This window comes from Oncorhynchus mykiss, chromosome 1 (assembly GCF_057628025.1).
Source record: "Oncorhynchus mykiss isolate SJ-2025 chromosome 1, ASM5762802v1, whole genome shotgun sequence".
Lineage (NCBI taxonomy): Eukaryota > Metazoa > Chordata > Actinopteri > Salmoniformes > Salmonidae > Oncorhynchus > Oncorhynchus mykiss.
In genome coordinates, this window is record NC_143022.1 from 76,961,712 (window position 1) to 76,987,684 (window position 25,973).

Consider the following 25,973-nt stretch of genomic DNA (forward strand, 5'->3'; position numbering starts at 1 on the left):
GACAACACAATGAAACAAAATGCAATGAATCCCAAGAACACACAGAAAGGACATGTTTCTCTATCATTTTGTAACACACCACATTTCTATTCTTTCCACTGTTCCAGCTGGGTGAATAAGGCTGTGTTGTGGTTGTGGTATGGCAGTGGGAGGCTGGTAGAGAGAATCTCTCTAATCTGATAACCTCAGCATGCCCCAAAGGAGTGAAGAGTGCCATTGTCAGAGAGCTGCACCGCTCCCAAACGTCTGGATAGTGTTGTTTACACTGCCTTGTAAAACCTAGCCAGGGAGTTGGCTCTGTGCACTTAGTCACTCGAAAAGAAACAGTCCTCTTACTGTTATCACAGACAGACAGGGTAACAGAAAGACAGATACACACACACACACATTTCCCACACATATTTGACATTGGTCTTTTTCATGAAATGTTGTCTTGAGTACTACATACTATTTAGAATAGGCCTACTACATAATAGGCCAGACCTTTTTTCTTAAGGTCCACTGCTGAACGCTTGGGTCTGTGCTAATGTCATGCCACCTGGTGGTAGCTTTTAGAAACAGCACATTCAATGACAACTCAAAGTGCTAAGTCTTTTTTACAGGTAAAGTTTTATTTCGGCGAAGTCAAGTCAGAGACGTGGCTGTGAAAAGGTTGAAGCATCTTGATGACTACTGCAGAGTAAGAACAAATTATCACGTTTTTTTCTTCACAGTAATTGATGATGCACTGTTTGCTGCTTTAAAGGGATGCTTCGGGATTTTGGCAGTGACGCCCTTTATATACTTCCCCAGAGTCAGCTGTAGTCATGGATACCATTTTTATAACTCTGTCCAGTATGAAAGAAGTTAGAGGTAGTTTCTCGAGCCAATGCTAACTAGCATTTAGGGTACCCATAGACTTCCAGTCATTGCGCTAACAGTAGTTAGCATTGGCTGGAGAAACTCTCTAACTTCCTTCATACTGGACAGATACAGAAAAATGGTATCCACGGAAGTAGATAAAGGGTCTCATTCCCAAGTATCCCGTTAATGTATGGCAAGAGGTCTATCTATTACTCATAACCTTCTAAGGAGCCTCATCTCACACAGTCCAGTCATTTCAAGAAATGGTTTAGATTGAATGTCTTTGTAGCATGTTTGCTGTGGTAGAGACAGGCCTCAGAAGCTATCTCCTCCACCAGCATCCACAGGAAAGTCCTGCTCTATCTTCTCTTATGTCATTTCCTTCCACGTAGTGGGTTTATATAGGAAAGGAGGGAAATAGGGGCACACAGGTCAAACACAGCATCTGTAGAACAGAATGATTCAGCAATTGAGAAGGAGAAATGAATACAGCTAGCCACCTAACCTCATTTGTTTCAGGCTTTCTGGGATCTGGGATACTTGGTGGCTTGCCAAGTGGGGCTGTAATCGCACCTATTTATTGTGGAAAAAAACTGAAACTTGTCTTGTGAGCTGAATGTAGATTCTTGTGACCCAAAGTCAAAAAAAATGTAATGTTCTAAAATGATCTGTTTTACAGTATAATATAAATACTGTATGCACCTATGTCTATCATATACATCTGTTAATTGTGTATACAAACAGTAGAAGTCGTTTTCAAAGCAGACAAAGATGTAGTCCTGTCAGAGAGGATTGTGGTAGTTATCGTCCTCCATCTGTTTTCCTCTGTGTTATCCCTGCTCCGGGTTCTGATCCCTCTTCCTTCCCCTTTATCCTCTCCACTGCTGAGTAACAGGGCCTTACTGAAGTGTAAACTGTGCCGTCCACATCCGTACTATACAGGAACACACACACAGTCCTTTTGTGATGTAATGGCAGGCTTCCACATATGGAGTCAGTCAGTCGATGAAATCCAGGGTACATGTGACCACATTAGCTGATAACGTTGTCTTGATGATGTTCCATGAAGTATTGTGAATGAGCATTATACTATTTCACAATTATAATCTTTTCCATCTCCTTCCCTCTCTCCCTACAGGCCCTGATGAGGCTCCCTAACCAGATCTCCCAGAGTGAGGAGGTGCTGAGGTTCTTTGAAACCAAGGCTGAGGACCTTAACCCTCCTAAAGAGTGAGTTTAACTTATTATAATAATACATGGTTATCCCACATATTGTAATGTTTTATAGTGTGGCTATTTATCCATTTCTGTCTTTACTGTTTGGGGCTAATTACCGGTTCTTCATGTTGTACTTTTCAGCTGTACTGTAATGTATCAAACACTGCCCCCAAGTGGACTTGTTACAGTAGTACAACAACACACATGTTTAATTTAGGTTACTATGTACTAGTAGTTCATTTGCATGAGTATGATTATACCAAGTATATGTGTAATGTGTGTGTGTCAGTGTGCTAGCAGCTGGTGCAGATGTCTCTCACCCACGCTGACATGTTTTGATCTCCAAGTGACCTCATGTCACATAGATGACGGATGGTCAGCAAGGCACTGGTGTTTTATTAATGATGATACATGGGAGGTGACACCTGATCCTAGCGCAGAGCTTTTTGTTCAATGGTATTATGAGAGGGAGGTTAAGTTCAGGTCTCAGGTCAGACAAGGCATTACTATAATTAATTTATCATCCTTAGGGCTGTGACGGTCATGGAATTTTGGATGACGGTTATTGGCTAGCCACATGACCACAGTCACCATAATAACCGGTCGAATATGATTTTTTTTGATTGGTTATTAATTTATATATTTCTCCTCTCCTCCGCTAGTTGCTGCATGTGCTGCCATAGAAATAGAATAGAACCACTGCACTTTGTATACCAGGGTTGGCTGGCCTTCTCTAGTCACTCGTAGGCTCAGTCACTGGTATACTTTTATTTACAAAGCCATTTGGGGTTTACTACCTTTTTATTTGTGCATTTTTATTGTTCAGAAATGGGGTGGGTACTCTCTTCGTTCGCTGGACTTTATCCTGCTAACTGTTCCAAATGTCTGAACTGAATTTGGTAAAAGGGCTTTTATGTACTCTGCGCCATCGTCTTGGAACACCTTACAAAATACTTTTAAACTGGAAGAACTTGTCCCGATATGGTGTTTTTAAATCACCAATGAAGGATTTTGAGGCTGATTCCCTGACCTGTCAATATTTTTAATTTGCTGTTTTATACTCTTGTGAATTCAATGGTTTTTACTAGATTACTTGTAGTTTTTCATGTTGTCTGTCTGTAATTTTTTTTTTGTAATGACTTGGTGCTGCCTATCTTGGCCAGGGCGCTCTTGAAAAAGAGATTTTAATCTCAATGAGCCCTTCCTGGTTAAATAAAGGTTAAAAAATCAATTTAAAAAAATAAAAGAATGACTAGAACGGAGGTCCACATTTCAAGTCAATTAAGGAATAATGGGTGGACTGGTGGCCATTGTGAGTGTACCCTTAGGTGCAAAGCAAGAGGTAAAAGAAAGAAGTAAAAGCAGGAAGTGTACCCATCAGTATTTGCTGTGATTTGTTGATTCAACTCAACTGACATTACAAAAATATATTCCATTGCATGAGCCACGTCAGTTAACATAATTTGAATAAACATTCTACATTACAGTGGAAACATTGCAAGTGTATCCATAGGTTTACCAGTCAAATTGCCAGGGTTAGAAGTTCCCAAGCCTGTTTTTATTAATTATATTTCTATGTGTGCTGCTGCTGCAGGGAGAGGGCCATTGCTTAGGCAACCAAAGACTTATTTGCTGCAACACCTTGCTTGTTTCAGCAAGGATCAACAAGGTTTCATCACGTTGTTAGGAGTACGTTACCGTCACATCTTCGGTCAGCTGTTCGCTCCTTAAAAACGGTTATGACGTTAGTCATGGCGATCTTCATCCATAACCGTCGGTTACACGGTAATATGGTAATTGTGCCAGCCCTATTCATCCTCAGATCTATACCAGTAGGCTTAGGTACTTGGTGTCAATGGACATTTGATCATTGGAAACTTACATCTGCATTTAGTTATTTTTTTCTCACCTCCTTGAGGTCATCTAGTTAATTTTAGTTCAGCTCATTTTCCTTTCTTGGAAAATGTGCAGTAAAAGCTGACATTTAACTTTGCAGCAAATGCCAAAGATGTTGGCATTTGTTTAACTGTGAATTGCCTCAAATATGTTTAACAGCATTCAGATGTATCTTCGCTGCCTCAACCAATTATTCTCTTGGTATTCTTCATGGTGGTCTCCACCTACGACAGCTACCCTCCACACACACACACGCACTCACACGATAATCCCACTTCAAAAAGTATAATCCTTCTTCAATCCCACAGATAGCCCACCACAGCTTTCCCATAATCAGTTTGGAGTAAAGGCAGGATGGTTGTCAGCGGAGCCCCTCCATACCACCCAGATCCCGGCCTGCTCCTGGGTTATAGTTCAGAGAGAGAGAGTTCTGCTCTACTGATCTATGGCTCCCTCATGGCCCCATGTTGTCTGTCACATTACAGTCAATGTTAAAATCCCTCTATGACAACCAAAGAAGATTGTTCTTATTATGTAGTTGGTAGAGAATGCACAGGCAACTGCCAAAATAAAGGAAACACCAACATAAAGTGTCTTAAAGGACGTTGGGCAACACGAGCCAGAACAGCTTCAATGCACCTTGGCATAGATTCTACAAGTGTCTGGAACCCTATTGGAGGGATGCGACACCATTATTTTATGATAAATTCCATCATTTGGTGCTTTGTTGATGGTGGTGGAAAACGCTGTCTCAGCCCCCGCTCCAGAATTGGCTTGAGATCTGGTGACTGAGACAGCCATGGCATGTGGTTTACATCGTTTTCATGCTCATCAAACCATTCAGTGACCACTCTTGCCCTGTGGAGGTGGGCATTGTCATCCTATGGGGGCATAGTCTTGCTAGCAAAAATAATGGCCTGCACAGCATTTTTATACATGACCCTAACGGCCCTGCTGCACTGCAGCCATCGGGCGTCCGGCATTGCAATCAGCTGTTAAGGGAATTCTTCCTTTGAAATCAATGAAAGCTGCTATACTGCTCGTTTGTTGAAGTCATGTGTCCAATGGCAGCGTCCATGCTCAAGAATTGCTGAGGTTCAGTTCTCGATGGCTGACACATGCGTTCATCTTTGTGAATGGAAATAATGAGAATTTATTTTTGATTTTGGTTGGTTTCTGTGTAGCAGGTAGAATGTCACGTTGACGCAGAAGTGTTAGCGTTATGGGATGTTAATTGCTTAATTAACTCAGGAACCACAACTGTGTGGAAGCACCTGCTTTCAATATACTTTACTCAAGAAGTTCCATTATTTTGGCAGTTACCTGTATATTGGCTTCATGAGCGGACAATAAATAGATTCAGACTTAGTCCCGCTTCTTTTGGTCTGACCTGACAGTCCTTGGTTTGCTCTCTGTCAATAGTCAGACCATGGGACTCATTGTCAAATTGTGTATTGTATGAAGGTAAGTATGAAGGAAACAACCTGATGTGACTTGTTGCCTGACAAGTAGTTTGTTTGTTGAAGTCATGTGTGCTCATTTCTCAGACGGAAAGCATCTTGACAGTTACAATTGCCTTCCCTCCATTGCCCTCTATTTTCTCAGGAACCTCATTCCACCACTCAAGCAGTATACAGAAACCAGAAATACAATACCTTTACTATCACAAGAGGGAGCCACCGATATGTTTCTGAACAAGGGTTTTACGGTAACAAAATAGATTGAATTATGCATAGAGTTTTCATCTCAAAAGATAAGATGATAGATATTGTACTGAAACAAACTATTTTGGACAAATGTAGGCCAAAAAGCAAATATGCTGGCTTCTGATTAGCCAACAAACTAATCTAACCATCGTGCTATTTACCTTCACTGACATGGATCCAGGAGCTCCATTGTCTAGGGGCTTTTACTAAATTGGAAACTAGGTTGTCATTGACTCTGTACCTCGGGACAGGATGGAGAACGGAGTACAGTGTGTGTGTGTGTGTGTTTGTGAGAGAGAGAGAGCACATAAGGTTCAGTAGATTTAATCAGAACAAGTGCTTTTGCATGTCAGTTGCATGCATATCCCACACAAGCACACACACACATGAACCAGAAACACAACCTACCCCTTGGAGATGCTGTATAAACAACAACAACATAAAACCTGTGTCATGTTATTAAATCACCACGAGATATATCATTAGTAGTTGACATAGGGTCAAAACAGCATTCTCTATATCTGACCTGATTCCCACTGCTATCCAAGGATGATCACCCAATGGATGTATCCATGCGCTTGTCATCCCCCTCCTCCCACAAGTGCACACACTGCATGATTCTGTGGGCAGGTCAACTCTTGATTAGGCCTGTAATGACTTCCTGTTCAATGTCTTTTGACCACGGACCAGGGGTAACGCATGCAGGGGACAGACTAAGGTTACGGACAGCAGTATTTGTTTAGTGTATACCTCGAGCAGACTCTGTCTCTTGGATGAAACCCAACTGGTTAAAAACTGTGTGCAAAAGCCTAATATTTCACATTCCATGTCTAATAGGCCCACCTACAAAGACTGAGCTGCAGTTGCACACAAACAGCTGGTTATTCTCAACTCTGGCTCAGGATGGGCCCTCGCGGATTCAGATGCAATGGTATATTCAAAACTCCCCCACCCATGCAGTGAATGTTTCTGTGTGTGAGGGTGTGTATTAGGGAGAGAGTGGGTGTGAGAGTGATTGTTTTGTTCTTGTATATGTATGTACTGTACAGTGTCTTCGGAAAGTATTCAGACCCCTTGACTTTTTCCACATTTTGTTACTCAACAGCCTTATTCTAAAATGGATTTAAAAAATAAAAAGACCCTCAGCAATCGGCACACACTACCCCAAACTGTCAAAGCAAAAGCAGGTTTTTAGAAATTTTTGCAAATGTATTAAAAATTTAAAACAGATACCATATTTAGGTATTCAGACCATTTGCTATGAGACTTGAAATTGAGCTCAGGTGCATCCTGTTTCCATTGATCATCCTTGAGATGTTTCTACAACTTGATTGGAGTCCATCAGTGGTAAATTAATTTAATTTGACATGATTTGGAAAGGCACACACTTGTCTATATAAGGTCCCACAGTTGACAGTGCATGTCAGAGCAAAAACCAAGCCATGAGGCCGAAGAAAGTTTCCGTAGAGCTCAGAGACAGGATTATGTCGAGGCACAGATCTGGGGAAGATTACCAGAAAAGGTCTGCAGCATTGAACGTCTCCAATAACACAGTGACTCCATAATTCTTAAATGGAATATGTTTGGAACCACCAAGACTCTTCCTAGAGTTGGCCGCCCGGCCAAACTGAGCAATAGGGGGAGCAGGGCCTTGGTCAGGGAGGTGACCAAGAACTCGATGGTCACTGACAGAGCTACAGAGTTCCTCTGTGGCGATGGGAGAACCTTCCAGAAAGACAACCATCTCTGCAACACTCCACCAATCAGGCCTTTATAGTAGAGTGGCCAGACGGAAGCCACTCCTCAGTAAAAGGCACATGAACGCCCACTTGGAGTTTGCCAAAGGACATCTAAAGACTCTCAGACCATGAGAAACAAGATTCTCCTGTCTGATGAAACCAATGAACTCTTTGGCCTGAATGCCAAGTGTCACATCTGGAAGAAACCTAGCACCATCCCTATGTTGAAGCATTGTGGCGGCAGCATCATGCTGTGGGGATGTTTTTTAGCTGCAAGGACTGGGAGACTAGTCAGGATCGAGGCAAAGATGAACAGAGCGAAGTACAGAGAGAGATCCTTGATAAAAACCTGCTCCAGAGCGCTCAAGACTTCAGACTGGGGGCAAAGGTTCACCTTCCAATAGGACAATGACCCTAAGCACACAGCCAAGACAACGCAGGATATATTTCAGGACAAGTCTCTAAATGTCCTTGAGTGGCCCATTCAGAGCCTGGACTTGAACCTGATCAAACATCTCTGGAGAGACCTGAAAATAGCTGTGCAGCAACGCTCCCCATCCAACCTGACCTTCTCCTCTTGAGAGGAGAAGAATGGGAGAAACTCCCGAAATACAAGTGGGCGAAGCGTGTAGCATCATACTCAAGAAGACTCAAGGCTGCCAAAGGTGCTTCAACAATACAGTTGTTCAACAGTACTGAGTAAAGGATCTGAATACTTATGTAAATATCATATTTCTGGTTTTTATTTGTAATAAATCAACAAACATTTCTAAAAACCTGTTTTTGCTTTGTCATTATGGGGTATTGTATGTAGATTGATGAGGGGGAAAAATCGATTGAACACATTTTTTGAATAAGGCTGTAACGTAACAAAATGTGGAAAAAGTGAAGGGATCTGAATACTTTCCGAATGCACTGCATTTGTGTGAATATGCATGTGTGTGTGTGTGTGTGTGTGAAGACAGACACTTTCCAGTCAGCAAAAGGTTAACATCAAAGCAGAAAGCAATAACACACCATCTTAAACATTTTAATAGTGTTTGGACGTATTTTCTCCCCTTACCATCCCCACATCTATTAGATTTTACTATTGGTAGCAGTGGGTTGAGCCAGAGTGCATATGCATTCTTCTCCTGGGAAGTGTATTATTCCATCTCTGAGGTACTAGTCACTTGCTAGCCTGGCTGATCCAGCCTCCCCCGCCCCCCCCCCCCCCCCCCCCCCACTCTAGCCCTTAACGCTCCCCAGCCCCTCTACCCCACCCAGTCCTCCATGGTAATGCGTTTCATATGCCACTACGGCCCAGGACCATAAATAGCTAGATCCAGAGGCCAGAGGTCCAACCGTCCAATATAACAGCTCTATTCTCCTGACTGGCCCTCAGCAAAGAATTGGCTGAAGTGGTGTAATGATTATTGGTGTGTACAGTGCCTTGCGAAAGTATTCGGCCCCCTTGAACTTTGCGACCTTTTGCCACATTTCAGGCTTCAAACATGAAGATATAAAACTGTATTTTTTTGTGAAGAATCAACAACAAGTGGGACACAATCATGAAGTGGAACGACATTTATTGGATATTTCAAACTTTTTTAACAAATCAAAAACTGAAAAATTGGGCGTGCAAAATTATTAATGTGGCAAAAGGTCGCAAAGTTCAAGGGGGCCGAATACTTTCGCAAGGCACTGTATGTTAAGGGATAGGGTTTGTGTTTAAGGTAGGTGTAAAACTGGACCCGATGGTTGCTTACTATAACCTTAACTACATCAACTACCTCAACTTACAAATGATGAATAACCTATTAATGAGATACTAATAAGCACTTGCCTAGTTCCATATACAGTCAGTACATGTTTTCATGTTCACAAGTCAGGATAAACTTTAGTAAAGTGTTCCCAAAAACTATTGTTCATTTTTGATACAGTTCAAGTCTTAGTATGTTGGCTAGGAATCAAAAGGAGCAGGATATAAGGTTATGTGTCTAGTGTCTAGTTTGAGAAACCAACGCCTCAAGTCCTCAACTAGAAGGCCACCATCCCGTAGTCGCCACTTCACTGTTGACATTGAGATTGATGTTTTGCGGGTAATATTTAATGAAGCTGCCAGTTGAGGACTTGTGAGGTGTCTGTTTCTCAAACTAGACACTCTAATGTACTTTTCCTCTTGCTCAGTTGTGCACCGGGGCCTCCCACTCCTCTTTCTATTCTGGTTAGAGACCGTTTGCACTTTTCTGTGAAGGGAGTAGTACACAGCGTTGTACGAGATCTTCCGTTTCTTGGTAATTTCTCACATGGAATAACATTCATTCATTTCTCAGAACAAGAATAGAGTTTCAGAAGAAAGTTATTTGTTTCTGGCCATTTTGAGTCTGTATTCGAACCCACAAATGCTGATGCTCCAGTTTCTTGACTAGCCTAAAGAAGGCCAGTTTTATTTATAAGTACAACAGTTTTCAGCTGTGCTAACATAATTGCAAAAGGGTTTTCTAATGATCAATTAGCCTTTTAAAATGATAAACATGTATTAGCTGACACAACGTGCCATTGGAACACATGAGTGATGGTTTCTGATAATGGGCCTCTGTACGCTTATGTAGATATTCCATTAAAAAATCTGACGTTTCCAGCTCCAATAGTCATTTACAACATTAACACGGTCAACACTGTATTTCTGATCAATGTAATGTTATTTTAATGGACAAAAAAAATGTGCTTTTCTCTCATAAACTAGGACAATTCTCAGTGACCCCCAAACATTTGAATGGCAGTGTACGTATGCTAGATCCATGTAATAGTTAAATGGAAGTGTCTATTTAATCTGATTACCTTGTTATTTCAAAATGAGGTAAGATTTAATGAGTCTGTTTTTCATGAAGTGAAAAATTAACTATTTACATGTCTCTTGAGGCACCAAGAGGACTCTGCCTAGTTGAGTTTGTTTCAGAAAATTCTTCTGAATATTTAGAGGTACTGTTCTTAAAATGTTCCATTGGCTGAAGGAATAGGGACGTTTGTTGGAGTTTGTTGTGATAGCGCTATTAAATTGTTCCAGTTCAGTTTTATTTCTAGGTTTAATATATTAAGTACAGTTCAGGCAACAAGTAACGGTCGTAATACTGTATTTCATTAAGCGGGTTTGATGTCGCTTCACTGATATTTTGTCATATAGATCCATTTATCATAGTTAAAATGGTCACTACTATGACTTTAAGAATCAGCTGGGCATATCACACTACCCAAAGGCCTATCATGTCACAATGGCAACTCTTGACAGCTTAAGAAAGACCTCATTGAGTTCAAACAAAGACTAGGCTCTGTGTTCTGACAATGCTTGTCGAGTCAATGACTATTTTAACATTCATAGTGGATACCGTGGTACAGTATTTTACTTTAGGTAATAACATGTCAGGATTGGATACTTTTATAAAGGGTTATAATTTCTACATTCACCAAAACAGTTTATTAACTTCAGCAGCTGATCATAACCTACATTTTCTTGAGGTTGATAAACACAACTTATGGAATTGTTTGACCAAATTGTACATTGTTGTAGTCCTGCTGCTGGCCTCACTAAACAGCTGTCTGTGTTTGCATTCACATTGACCTTCAGTCTTTCAACACACACTGTTCAGTCTGAGGTTAACCTAATGAAAACCTGCAAACTGCCATTTCCAAACTGCAGTACGCATGCACACACATGCACAACATACACACACACACACACATGCTCCACCAATAAACAGATGCAAATCAACAATCACTCACTCACTCTGTCACTCTCTCTCACTTTCACATACTGTACACACAGCAATCTCTCCCTCTCTCTCTCCCTTGTTCTCCCTCTCAATTTCAATTGAAGGACTTTATTGGCATGGGAAACATATGTTAACATTGCCAAAGCAAGTGCAGTAGATAATAAGCAAAACTGAAATAAACAATAACAATTAACATTAAACATTACACTCACAAAAGTTCCAAAAGAATAAAGACATTTCAACTGTCATTATGTGCAAATAGTTAAAATACAAAAGGGAAAATAAATAAGCATAGATGGGTTGTATTTACAATGGTGTTTGTTCTTCACTGGTTGCCCTTTTCTTGTGGCAACAGGCCACAAATCTTGCTGCTGTGATGGCACACTGTGGTTTTTCACCCAGTAGATATGTGAGTTTATCTACATTTGATTTGTTTTTTGAATTCTTTGTGGATCTGTGTAATCTGAGGGAAATATGTGTCTCTATGGTCATACATTTGGCGGGAGATTAGGAAGTGCAGCTCAGTCTCCACCTCTTTTTGTGGGCAGTGTGCACATAGCCTGTCTTCTCTTGAGAGCCAGGTCTGCCTACGGCAGCCTTTCGCAATAGCAAGGCTATGCTCACTGAGTCTGTACATAGTCAAAGCTTTCCTTAAGTTTGAGTCAGTCACAGTGGTCAGGTATTCTGCCTCTGTGTACTCTCTGTTTAGGGCCAAATAGCATTCTAGTTTGCTCAGTTTTTTTGATAATTCTTTCCAATGTGTCAAGTAATTATACCACAGGCTTTTTTGGGTTGGAGGGTTTGTATTTTGTCCTGTAGTTCATTCAATGTAATTGGAGAATCCAGTGGGTTCTGGTAGTCTTTAAAAGTTGATTCTAAGATTTGTATTTGATCATGTATCGGTTTCTGTTGTTTGTTCTTTGTTATAGGGCCAAAAAAGATTGGAGAAGAGATTTACCTATACATCTTCATTTTAGATAGATAGATAGATAGATAGATAGATAGATAGATAACTCTTCAAATCAAATGTATTTATATAGCCCTTCGTACATCAGCTGATATCTCAAAGTGCTGTACAGAAACCCAGCCTAAAACCCCAAACAGCAAACAATGCAGGTGTAGAAGCACGGTGGCTAGGAAAAACTCCCTAGAAAGTCAAAAACCTAGGAAGAAACCTAGAGAGGAACCAGGCTGTGGGGTGGCCAGTCCTCTTCTGGCTGTGCCGGGTGGAGATTATAACAGAACATGGCCAAGATTTTCAAGTGTTCATAAATGACCAGCATGGTCAAATAATAGGTCTGGGACAGGTAGTACGTCCGGTGAACAGGTGGACTGGGGACAGCAAGGAGTCATCATGCCAGGTAGTCCTGAGGCATGGTCCTAGGGCTCAGGTTCTCCAAGAAAGAGAGAGAGAGAGAATTAGAGAGAGCATACTTAAATTCACACAGGACACCGGATAAGACAGGAGAAGTACACCAGATAAAACAAACTGACCCTAGCCCCCCGACACATAAACTACTGCAGCATAAATACTGGAGGCTGAGACAGGAGGGGTCAGGAGACACTGTGGCCCCATCCGATGATACCCCCGGACAGGGCCAAACAGGAAGGATATAACCCCACCCACTTTGCCAAAGCACAGCCCCCACACCACTAGAGGGATATCTTCAACCACCAACTTACCATCCTGAGACAAGGCCGAGTATAGCCCACAAAGATCTCCGCCACGGCACAACCCAAGGGGGGGCGCCAACCCAGACAGGAAGATCACATCAGTGACTCAACCCACTCAAGTGACGCACCCCTCCTAGGGATGGCATGAAAGAGCACCAGTAAGCCAGTGACTCAGCCCCTGTAATAGGGTTAGAGGCAGAGAATCCCAGTGGAAAGAGGGGAACCGGCCAGGCCAGGCCTTCCCCATTCCTCCTTCTCCCAAATCCGTTCAGCTGATGTTCTGAAAGAGCTGCAAAATCTGGACCCCTACAAATCAGCCGGGCTAGACAATCTGGACCCTTTCTTTCTAAAATTATCTGCCGAAATTGTTGCCACCCCTATTACTAGCCTGTTCAACCTCTCTTTCGTGTCGTCTGAGATTCCCAAAGATTGGAAAGCAGCTGCGGTCATCCCCCTCTTCAAAGGGGGGGACACTCTTGACCTAAACTGCTACAGACCTATATCTATCCTACCATGCCTTTCTAAGGTCTTCGAAAGCCAAGTCAACAAACAGATTACCGACCATTTCGAATCTCACCATACCTTCTCTGCTATGCAATCTGGTTACAGAGCTGGTCATGGGTGCACCTCAGCCACGCTCAAGGTCCTAAACGATATCTTAACCGCCATCGATAAGAAACATTACGGTGCAGCCGTATTCATTGATCTGGCCAAGGCTTTCGACTCTGTCAATCACCACATCCTCATCGGCAGACTCAACAGCCTTGGTTTCTCAAATGATTGCCTTGCCTGGTTCACCAACTACTTCTCTGATAGAGTTCAGTGTGTCAAATAGGATAGTGCTGTCCGGACCTCTGGCAGTCTCTATGGGGGTGTCACAGGGTTCAATTCTTGGACCGACCTTCTTCTCTGTATACATCAATGGGGTCGCTCTTGCTGCTGGTGAGTCTCTGATCCACCTCTACGCAGATGATACCATTCTGTATACTTCTGGCCCTTCTTTGGACACTGTGTTAACAACCCTCCAGGCAAGCTTCAATGCCATACAACTCTCCTTCCGTGGCCTCCAATTGCTCTTAAATACAAGTAAAACTAAATGCATGTTTTTCAACCGATCGCTACCTGCACCTGCCCGCCTGTCCAACATCACTACTCTGGACGGCTCTGACTTAGAATACGTGGACAACTACAAATACTTAGGTGTCTGGTTAGACTGTAAACTCTCCTTCCAGACCCATGTCAAACATCTCCAATCCAAAGTTAAATCTAGAATTGGCTTCCTATTTCGCAACAAAGCATCCTTCACTCATGCTGCCAAACATACCCTTGTAAAACTGACCATCCTACCAATCCTCGACTTTGGCGATGTCATTTACAAAATAGCCTCCAATACCCTACTCAACAAATTGGATGCAGTCTATCACAGTGCAATCCGTTTTGTCACCAAAGCCCCATATACTACCCACCATTGCGACCTGTACGCTCTCGTTGGCTGGCCCTCGCTTCATACTCGTCGCCAAACCCACTGGCTCCATGTCATCTACAAGACCCTGCTAGGTAAAGTCCCCCCTTATCTCAGCTCGCTGGTCACCATAGCATCTCCCACCTGTAGCACACGCTCCAGCAGGTATATCTCTCTAGTCACCCCCAAAACCAATTATTTCTCTCCTTCCAGTTCTCTGCTGCCAATGACTGGAACGAACTACAAAAATCTCTGAAACTGGAAACACTTATCTCCCTCACTAGCTTTAAGCACCAATTGTCAGAGCAGCTCACAGATTACTGCACATGTACATAGCCCACCTATAATTTAGCCCAAACAACTACCTCTTTCCCTACTGTATTTAATTTATTTTGATCCGTTGCACCCCATAATTTTTATTTCTACTTTGCACATTCTTCCACTGCAAATCTACCATTCCAGTGTTTTACTTGCTATATTGTATTTACTTTGCCACCATGCATCTTGTGACCGTAGCGTACGTGTAGGTATGTACGGCAGGACCAAATCAGAGAGATGGGTAGGAGCAAGCCCATGTAATGCTTTGTAGGTTAGCAGTAAAACCTTGAAATCAGCCCTTGCCTTGACAGGAAGCCAGTGTCGGGAGGCTAGCACTGGAGTAATATGATCACATTTTTGGGTTCTAGTCAGGATTCTAGCAGCTAACTGAAGTATATTTAGTGCTTTATCCAGTTAGCCGGAAAGTAGAGCATTGCAGTAGTCTAACCTAGAAGTAACAAAAGCATGGATTACATTTTCTGCATCATTTTTGGATAGAAACTTCTCATTTTTGCAACGTTACGTAGATGGAAAAAAGCTGTCCTTGAAACAGTCTTGATATGTTCGTCAAAAGAGAGATCAGGGTCCAGAGTAACGCCGAGGTCCTTCACAGTTTTATTTGAGACGACTGTACAACCATTAAGATTAATTGTCAGATTCAAAAGAAGATCTCTTTGTTTCTTGGAACCTAGAACAAGCATCTCTGTTTTGTCGTGTTGTTGTTCCAATTTTCCCAGAAGTGGTTGGTCTATGATTCTTCAATTACATTGAGCTGATTTCTGACGTGTTGTTCCTTCTTTTTCTGTAGTTTATTCCTGTATTGTTTTAGTGATTCACCATAGTGAAGGTGTAGGCTCAGGTTTTCTGGGTCTCTAACAGGCTGACTACACCACTCACGTCAAGTGCGCGAGCGTTGCAAAATAAATGTAGAAATCTATGTTATTCAATTATTGCACCCCACACTGCTCACGCGCGTCAAGGAGCATCTGCGTTGCCAAGGGCTAAAATAGAAGTCAGTTCTATTTTTGACGCAGATTGCGCTGCAAGTCCTGCCTCTCCCATCTCCTCATTTGTTTAACAAACCATTAAATGATAAATAATTTTGTCATTGTTCAAATTTTTATCAAATCAAATGTTTTTTTGTCACATCGGCCCAATACAGGTGTTAACATTTACAGTGAAATGCTTACTTACAAGCCCTTAACACTTATTTTTCTTAACTGCATTGTTGGTTAAGTAAAAAAAATAGATAAGTAAAAAATAAAAATGACAAATAATAGCTGTTTTCAGCTACAATAGTCATTTACAATATTAACAATGTCTACACTGTATTTCTGATCAAGTTTATGTTATTTTAATGGACAAAAAAATTATGCTTTTCTTTCAAAAACAAGGACATTTCCCAATGACCCTAAACTTTTGAAAGGTAGTATACATGTAGGTAGAGTTAAAGTGAGTATGCATAGATAATAAACAGAGAGTAGCAGAAGCGTAAAAAGGGGGGGATCAATGCAAATGTTCTGTGTAGCCATTGAATTTGCTGTTCAGGAATCATGGCCCTAGACTTGGCGCTCTTGTACCGCTTGCCTTGCGGTAGCATCGAGAGCATTCTATGACTAGGGTGGCTGACAATTTGTCTTTGACAATTTTTAGGGCCTTCCCTTAAAATTGTTTGTTAATTTTCTAAGGTTTTCTGTTTGAAATGTTTAGATTTGATAGGGAAGCTGAAAGGTCAAATGTAATGTTTTAGGTTTTCTTCTGCCAAGTTTACACCTTCACTGTTACAGTGGAACGTTTTGTCCAGGAAGTTGTCTAAAAGGGATAGAATTTGTTGTTGCTTGATTGTTTTTTGGTAGGTTTTCACACTACTTTCCTTCCATCTATAGCATTTCTTAATAATTTTTAGTTCCTTTGGCTTTGATGCCTCATGATTGAGTAATGCTCTGTTCAAGTATACTGTGATTTTGCTGTGATCTGATAGGGGTGTCAGTGGGCTGACTGTGAACACTCTGAGAGACTCTGGGTTGAGGTCAGTGATAAAGTAGTCTACAGTACTACTGCCAAGAGATGAGCTATAGGTGTACCTACCATAGGAGTCCTCTCGAAGCCTACCATTGACTATCTACATACCCAGTGTGTAACAGAGCTGCAGGAGTTGTGACCTGTTTTTGTTGGTTATGTCGTAGTTGTGCCAAGAGGGGCATATGGGGGAGGGAATGCTGTCACCACCAGGTAGGTGTTTGTCCCCCTGTGTGCTGAGGGTGTCAGGTTCTTGTCCAGTTCTGGCATTTAGGTTGCCACAGACTAGTCTCTCTCTCTCCTTCTTTCTCCCTCTCTGTCCCTCCCTCTCCCTCAATCTTTCTCCCTCTCTCTGACATGCTCCATGTGGGGTGCCTGTCTGTGTGTGTGCATTCTTAATGAGGGTTTGGCTGGTAGTGTACAGAGTCCTCTGTAGGACAGCATGCTCCTGCTCTGGCCTGGCTCCCTGTCACAACACTGACCATGACTCTCTGGTGTTGTTTTTTTTGCAGGGACTATGGGGGATCCACCAAACGCAAGTCAGGTAAGACAAGTCACCCAATTTCTCTCTATATTGATCAGCACTCACATAGAAGTGCATCTACTCTGCTCCGGTCAGTTACATTGCATGGAGTCCTGTGTGTAATTTGTGTTTTCAGTGGAAGTGCGTTCTTTTTTGATTTAAGTTATTACAGTAGTGTATGACTTTGGTTGGTTATCCAGTTACCTGGAACAGGTCATGTAGCCTATGAGATGATTTTTCTAAGTCCATTTTTGACATTTGTCTGGTGTGTGTGTGTGTATCTCTGTTGGTGTTTGTGTGTGTAGGCATACATGTCTTTGTACCAAACAGGCATACAGTAACAAAACATTTATTGGGAGTCCATATCCTTTCCAGCAAAGATTGAATAGACCGTTGAAGAAAGCTCTATAACGTCACAAGTGTATACTAAGACCAACTCGGCTCACGATAACATATCAAGTCTCTGCTTAATGCACACAGCCAAATCCAACACAGCTTATTGTGATGAAAGGGTTAAGCAAACAGCGTTGGGTGGGAAGGAGCACCTGTTTGTACAGCTATGCTGTGCCTGGGTTGGGTGCTGACTGTTGGGACGGTGAGTGGGCTCAGTGCATGGGCATATGGCCTTGGGTGGGTTTATACGTAGGATTCAGAAGGGCTGGGGGCGCAGCTGTGCATCTGCAGTATGACCGTGTGTGTGCGTACTTGAGTCACCAGCATTCTACACTCCAGGTGATGTTACCAGGTGATAGTTCTGAGCAATTAACCCAAATTTCGGTTATTTTTTGTTTTATAAACAATTTACTGGAGTCCGTTCAATTATTTTAAATCCATTTAGTTTTTCTTTCTTCTGTGTGCTCGATACGCAGTTTCTCTAGAGATCACTCGGATCAAGCCTGAACTGTGCAATGTAGTAGGGAGTTGTAGTTTCTAACAGGCCAATCATTATTCTACATAGTTTTGCTTAGAGAACGTGGTAATTAACTGCAATGACCATAATCCATTGCGCACCCACCTACTTGTCCGGTCTGTGTGGAGCAGACACAGAGACGGAGAGAAGAGAAAACGCATGATCTAGAGGAATAGAAAGCAGTTGCCTGGCAAGGTATCTCTACCTGAAAGTGGTCACCAACCGGTCAATCGCGATCGACTAGTCGATCTCCAAGGCATTCATAGTCGATCACCAAACATTTCTGTAAAAAACAACAACGGTAAAGCCTTGCGTTTCTTCGTTCAGTGCTGTTGGCGGTAGGCACACTTGATTCTGCAGCCTTAATGCTGGGAAGGCTAAGTGTTCCCTTTTTTAAAACATTTAATGTGTCTGATGGTAGAACTCTGCATACCCGGCAGGCCCAGAGAGCAAATCAGGTGCACCTATAGGCCTACCCCTGGTCAATCAGATAGCGCAGATCACAGTGTCTGCAGTTTCCTCGAGACATAAAAAATGTAGGCTGTATGATTTCAAAACTTTTAAAACCATGACTATAGAGAGACTCAATGAATACAGCAAGCAGCTGCTGTTTTTACAAGTAAGTTCATGTTTAAGTTGTTAATCAGCACTGTCAACACTTTGTTCAACACTTTTATAAGCCATAAAATGCACGTTCTCCCTACGTCCACTCGCGCAACAACAAGCACTAAAGCTACAGTGAATGAGTATAGCAGTGTCATGCACCAATTCAGAGAAAGTGAAATATTCCTTGATATTAGAAAAGACACAAGCCGCTGATAATAATAACGCAAACTTATCGAAGCAGCAGAGGGAGCACCCCGCTATCCACATCGACAGGACAGTAGTGGAGAGGGTAGTAAGTTTTAAGTTCCTCGGCGTACACATCACGGACAAACTGAATTGGTCCACCCACACAGACAGCGTTGTGAAGAAGGCGCAGTAGCTGAAGAAATTCGGCTTGTCACCAAAAGCACTCACAAACTTCTACAGATGCACAATCGAGGGCATCCTGTCGGGCTGTATCACCGCCTGGTACGGCAACTGCTCCGACCACAACCGTAAGGCTCTCCAGAGGGTAGTGAGGTCTGCACAATGCATCACCGGGGGCAAACTACCTGCCCTCCAGGACACCTACATCACCCGATGTCACAGGAAGGCCATAAAGATTATCAAGGACAATACCACCCGAGCCACTGCCTGTTCACCCCGCTATCATCCAGAAGGCGAGGTCAGTACAGGTGCATCAAAGCAGGGACCGAGAGACTGAAAAACAGCTTCTATCTCAAGGCCATCAGACTGTTAAACAGCCACCACTAACATTGAGTGGCTGGTGCCAACATACTGACTCAACTCCAGCTCACTTCAATAATGGAAATTGATGGAAATTGATGGAAAAAATGTATCACTAGCCACTTTAAACAATGCCACTTAATATAATGTTTACATTCCCTACATTACTCATCTCATATGTATATACTGTACTCTATATCATCTACCGAATCTTGCCATCTTTATGTAATACATGTATCACTAGCCACTTTAAACTATGCCACTTTTATGTTTACATACCTTACATCACTCATCTCATATGTATATATTGTACTCGATACCATCTACTGCATCTTGCCTATGCCATTCTGAACCATCACTCATTCATATATCTTTATGTACATATTCTTTATCCCTTTACACTTGTGTGTGTATAAGGTAGTAGTTGTGGAATTGTTAGGTTAGATTACTCGTTGGTTATTACTGCATTGTCGGAACTAGAAGCACAAGCATTTTGCTACACTCGCATTAACATCTGCTAACCATGTGTATGTGACAAATAACATTTTATTTTATTTGCTATACTCATTCATTGCAGCTGCAGTGCTGGTTGTAGTGTGAGTGGAAGTAGGGAGAACGCACATTTTATGGCTTATAAACTCAGCAAAAAAAGAAACATCCTCTCAATGTCAACTGCGTTTATTTTCAGCAAACTTAACATGTGTAAATATTTGAATGAACATAACAAGATTCAACAACTGAGACATAAACTGAACAAGTTCCACAGACATGTGTCTAACAGAAATGGAATAATGTGTCCCTTAACAAAGGGGGGGTCAAAATCACAGTCAGTACCTGGTGTGGCCACCAGCTGCATTAAGTACGGCAGTGCATCTCCTCCTCATGGACTGCACCAGATTTGCCCGTTCTTGCTATCAGATGTTACCCCACTCTTCCACCAAGGCACCTGCAAGTTCCCAGACATTTCTGTGGGGAATGGCCCTAGCCCTCACCCTCCGATCCAACAGGTCCCAGACGTGTTCAATGGGATTGAGATCCGGGCTCTTCGCTGGCCATGGCAGAACAGAGACATTCCTGTCTTGCAGGAAATCACGCACAGCACGAGCAGTATGGCTGGTGGCATTGTCATGCTGGAGGGTCATGTCAGGATGAGCCTGCAGGAAGGGTACCCCCTGAGGGAGGAGGATGTTTTCCCTGTAACACACATCGTTGAGATTGCCTGCAATGACAACAAGATCAGTCCGATGGTGCTGTGACACACTGCCCCAGACCATGACGGACTCTCCACCTCACTAGATTCCGCTCCAGAGTACAGGCCTCGGTGTAACGCGTATTCCTTCAACGATAAACGCGAATCCGACCATCACCCCTGGTGAGACACAACCACGACTTGTCAGTGAAGAGCACTTTTTGCCAGTCCTGTCTGGTCCAGCGACGGTGGGTTTGTTCCCATAGGCGACGTTGTTGACGGTGATGTCTGGTGAGGACCTGCCTTACAACAAGCCTACAAGCCCTCAGTCCAGCTTCTCTCAGCCTATTGCGGACATTCTGAGCACTGATGGAGGGATTGTGCATTCCTGGTGTAACTCGGGCAGTTGTTGATGTCATCCTGTACCTGTCCCGCAGGTGTGATGTTCGGATGTACCAATCCTGTGCAGGTGTTGTTACACGTGGTCTGCCACTGCGAGGACAATCAGCTATCCGTCCTGTCTCTCTGTAGCGCTGTCTTAGGCGTCTCACAGTACGGACATTGCAATTTATTGCCCTGGCCACATCTGCAGTCCTCATGCCTCCTTGCAGCATGCCTAAGGCACATTCACGCAGATGAGCAGGGACCCTGGGCATCTTTCTTTTGGTGTTTTTCAGAGTTAGTAAAAAGGCTTCTTTAGTGTCCTAAGTTTTCATAACTGTGACCTTAATTGCCTACCATCTTTAAGCTTTTAGTGTCTTAAAGACCGTTCCACAGGTGCATGTATATTAATTGTTTATGGTTCATTGAACAAGCATGGGAAACAGTGTTTAAACCCTTTACAATGAAGATCTGTGAAGTTGGATTTTTCAGCTGTTCTAACATAGTTTCTAATGATCAATTAATCTTTTAAAATTATAAACTTGGATTAGCTAACACAGTGTGCCATTGGAACACAGGAGTGATGGTTGCTGATATTGGGCCCTTATACGCCTATGCAGATATTCCATTACAAATCAGCCGTTTCCAGCTACAATAGTCATTTACAACATTAACAATGTCTACACTGTATTTCTGATCAATTTGATGTTTTTTTAATGGACATAAAATTAGCTTTTCTTTCAATGACAAGGACATTTCTAAGTGACCCCAAACTTTTGAACGGTAGTGTATGTACTAGGCGGTGTCAGAGGAAGGCCCAAAAAATTGTCAAAGACTCCTGTTACCCAAGTCATAGACTCTTCTCTCTGCTACCTCACACAAGCGGTACCAGAGCGCCAAGTCTAGGACCAAAAGGCTCCTTAAAAGCTTCTACCTCCAAGCCATATGACTACTGAGCAACTAAACAAATTAAGTGGTCCTCTTTTTGTTTTTACATTGCTGCTACTCGCTGTTTATTATCTATGCACTCACTTTACAAATGACCTTGATTAACCTGTACCCCCGCACATTGACTCGGTATTGGTACCCCCTGTATATTGCCTCGTTATTGTTATGTCACTTTCTTGTGTTACCTTGTGATTGATTTGCATTTTTAAAACTCTTTTTTTTTAACTGCATTTCTTGAACTGCATTGTTGGTTAGGGGCTTGTAAGTAAGCATTTCATCCTAAGGTCTTTGATTTGACCACTGATCTAAGTGATTGCTATTCAGCAGTCTTAAAAGTATGCCTTATTTACTTTGAAGAATTACTAAAATAGTAATTTTGTCAGATTGCCTAGGCAGGAGATCTAAAGAGATGAGATGATGACTTGGAATAAAAAAAATGTCATATAATAAACAAATGTAAGATACACAACATCTGAAATATTTTATGAAAGTAAAGTAATGAAAATAATGGATGGTAAATAAGTGATAAGCAGTAGTGTGTAGTCATTACCATCATGGAATTTGTATTAATTGTTTTATTTTCTGTTACAGCATTCAACTCACAATGTCTTTAAAAATTATCAAAACCTGGGGGAATAAAAATGTGGTAACCAAATCCGAACCAACCTCAAGAAGCACAAATTGCTCACTACTACCAGGTGAAAAAAATAGAAGATTCAACAATTCATGAAGTTGCCATAAATTTGACTATAATTATTTGAATAGTACATTATACCTGAAGCCTTCAAAATCAACTCTGGACCTCCAAGCCATTTCCACTGCATTTTTTTGTTTCCCTCTGATCAGGGACTGATTTAGACCTGGTACACCAGGTGTGTGTAATTAATTATCAGGTAGAACAGAAAACCAGCATTCTCCAGAGTTGAATACCCTTGACCTACGGTATTATGCATTAAATAGTACAGCTGAATTACACATTCCTGGCAACCTAATGAAGTTGCCACCAAATGAAATGAGACTCCAACCTCATTTTATTCTACACTCTATGGTATTGTGCCTTTACGTAACAGTGAATTCCATTGACATAAGGAAATGGAAAGCTAGATTTTTTCAGGCGTGTGTCTCTGTCGTAGCCTACGTTCAGACTGTGCAAGATATTGCATTTCTTCCAGGAATCGGAGGCTGGAATAATAGCTTATCCACAGTTGTAAAAGTTGCTCTTCCGATACATTTTGAATAGTTACAGTAGACAAACAATGATTCATTAATGAAATGGTCCTATTTTATTGTCTCTTGTAATAGTAAACATAATTTTCCATCTTTTAAATTAAGACGGAAAGCCTTGGAGGAATCTCTCAAGATGCTGATATTTTGCCGCACGACTCTAGTCTAATCAAGGCTTCTATAGCTTAGCCTTACTGGACATCTCGTTTTTAAATCTTCCTCCGGCACACCAAGAAACAGAGTTAACTGCACTGAGATATTGGTATTACTTTATTAAACCAGAACAGCAAAGAGACTGTGCAAGTCTGTGGTGAATTTTTGCTGTAGCTGCAGCTTAAGGTCCCCATAATTACATGTTGTTGGTCTCTCCTAAGAGTTTAGAGTTAGGGTTAACAGGAAAATGTGCCCTAACAGGAAAATGTTGCCCCAGGCCACAAAACTGCTGGTGGTTACTGCATGGTTTAGCCAGACTGGTTCCCACTGTTTACCTGGCATGGACATTCTGCAGAAATCACAGGCTATCTGAACAGCTCTGTCTTATACTCTGACGTAGACAATCAGTCATTCATAGCATCGTCATGATGACTGCCCCATTCTCTCGCTCTCTCTCTGTGTGGTTTGTCATTCCCTCATACACTCGCCAGCTATCTTGAATTTCTTCAATGTTTATTCAGTGTTCAAAAGTTTCAAGTTCCGTTATTTATTATGGACTGGTGAAATTGCCCATAGGTGAACCGCTGGGTCCCTGATTAGGAGCAAAAAAGGATTTACTCCATAGATTATGACATTAAGATAAAGAAAAGATGTCCCTGAAAACCACTATTGAGTTACGAATAAATGATTTGCTCCTTCATGTGGTTTCGGTAAGGTTTTGGCCTGTATCTCAGTAATTATTCTCCAACTGTGTCCTCCCTTACAATCAAATCAAGGGCCCTATGGGGTTCTCAGTTGGATGATTTCCACTCCCTGTTGAGTCCACTTCATTCTGTAGATCTGTTGCTCTCTATGGGTCAAAACAGGACATACAGTACCTTACTAGTTCTCCAGGTATATATAGCTTAGCACTGTTTACAGTACGTCTCTTTCTGTCTATTGTTCTCTTCACTTGTTCTCTTCACTAACTTCACAGACAGCATACAGTACAGCCTGGGTGGCTGCCTAAGCATGTGTGGTTTGGTCAACTCCTCATGGGCACAGCACAACTAGACTTGAGACAAGCACATAGAGTAGTGCTATTGATAGACAATATGAGGTTACTCATGAAGTAAGACCTGAATGTTTTCGCTAAATCTGCTGTGTCTCCAAGGAAAATGGTTTGGAAGTTAACACACTGTTAATACACTGTTAACACACTGTTTGGAAACTGTTTTGAAGTAACTATGACAGAGAACAGTTCAGGCTGAAACCCTATTTACTAAAAGAAAACTTAACTTAAACTTGTACAACTGAGCACAAGTGAATAAAATGAGCTGTTTGTCTGAGCAGCTTTACTGTGTTAGGATAACAGGACTGAGTAGAACGAGTAGGAGAGGGGGAGCGTGAGAGAGAATGAGAGCGAGAATGAGAGTTTGGGAGGGAGAGAGTGTAAGAGCGCTTGGGGGCTCTGCATGTGAGGAGAGTAGGTTTACGTGGCAAGTGTTACGCACGGACCGGGGGTGTGTGCGCAGCCATGCTGGCTTTATCTGAGCTGGGGGGCTCAGGGGCATATAGGGAGTGGAATTGTATGTGACGGGTGGTAGGGTGGGGTGGGAGGAGTATCAGGGGGAGTATCGGGGTGTGTGTGTGAAAGGTCAAGGGGCGCACGGGTAAGAGGCCAGCTAGCCGTGTGTGTGTGTGTGCGCGTGTGTGTATGTGTGTACGAAGGTGTGTGTGTGTGAAGGGGAACTGACAAAGAGTTCCTGCACAAGGCTAAAATCTCTATGACGAATGTGTGCTTCTCTACCACATAAACAACTGTGGGCTGTTTCAGCAATCACACTCCCCTTACTTGATAAGCCATTGCATACTGAGCTTTTTGACTCATGCTGCCTCCCAGACACAGGACTTTTATTGTACATGCTGCAAGTCCAATACCATCTGAAAGATTGAATTAACTGAATCTCACTCGAGTGAAACTACCATTTTTATAATGACATTTTTACGGGTTAGACAATGCGAGGCAAACATTTGCACCATTCTTATGTTTTTCTATAAAGATACTGTATGGATATTTGGCTGAACTAACTCTAAAATACACACAGCAGTAGCAGAACTGCATTATAAACAGGCAAGTCTCTTAAACCACAAAGTCTGTGTGTGCACTGACAGTTTGTGACTTTTTGCCGAAGTAGCTAACACCATCATGAGTTCTAGAGCCAAGCCAGTGACCATTGTCACCTCTGCCTCAACAAGGAACCAACCCCTCCTAAGCCTGTAGGCAGCTAGCTGGAGCACTTGTGAAAAGCAATCGAGTCTTCATCTCATAATACCCAGTGTGTGCCAGAAAATACATGTTAGGAAACCAACAGACACAAAATAAGACAAAAAGGCTGCCTGATGATTTTCAATGCTAAACAGCTGTTGAGTGTCAATATGTGGCAAGAACACATGACACTCCAGTTGTCTGATGAATCAATAACAATCAATAAAGACTTTATAACGTAGATGCAATCTGCGAATTGTATATTGAGACGTTTATGTTGGAGTCAATAGATTGTTTGCCAATGCTGCTTTGAGATCCTTTGAATGTTTGAGTTTTGTGTTTCTCAACTCGTGCTGTGGTACAAGAACATTCATAACTGTTCTATAACACCTCAAATTAATGTCACTTTATTGAAGGTTTCTGTGCACACTCTATAAG

The 25,973-nt window shown here is 42.1% G+C and overlaps 1 protein-coding gene across 2 annotated transcripts in view; it reads left to right on the forward strand.

The window, feature by feature from the left end:
* The window catches only part of LOC110529112 (SH3 and PX domain-containing protein 2A), a 95,545-nt gene that overhangs the window by 12,860 nt on the left and 56,712 nt on the right, over nt 1-25,973 (forward strand). For both annotated transcript variants that reach the window (XM_021611240.3, XM_021611249.3), the window contains exons 4-6: nt 603-679; nt 1,982-2,073; nt 17,140-17,171. In XM_021611240.3, the coding sequence (XP_021466915.1) occupies nt 603-679; nt 1,982-2,073; nt 17,140-17,171 (201 nt within the window). The remainder of the gene's footprint in view (nt 1-602; nt 680-1,981; nt 2,074-17,139; nt 17,172-25,973) is intronic.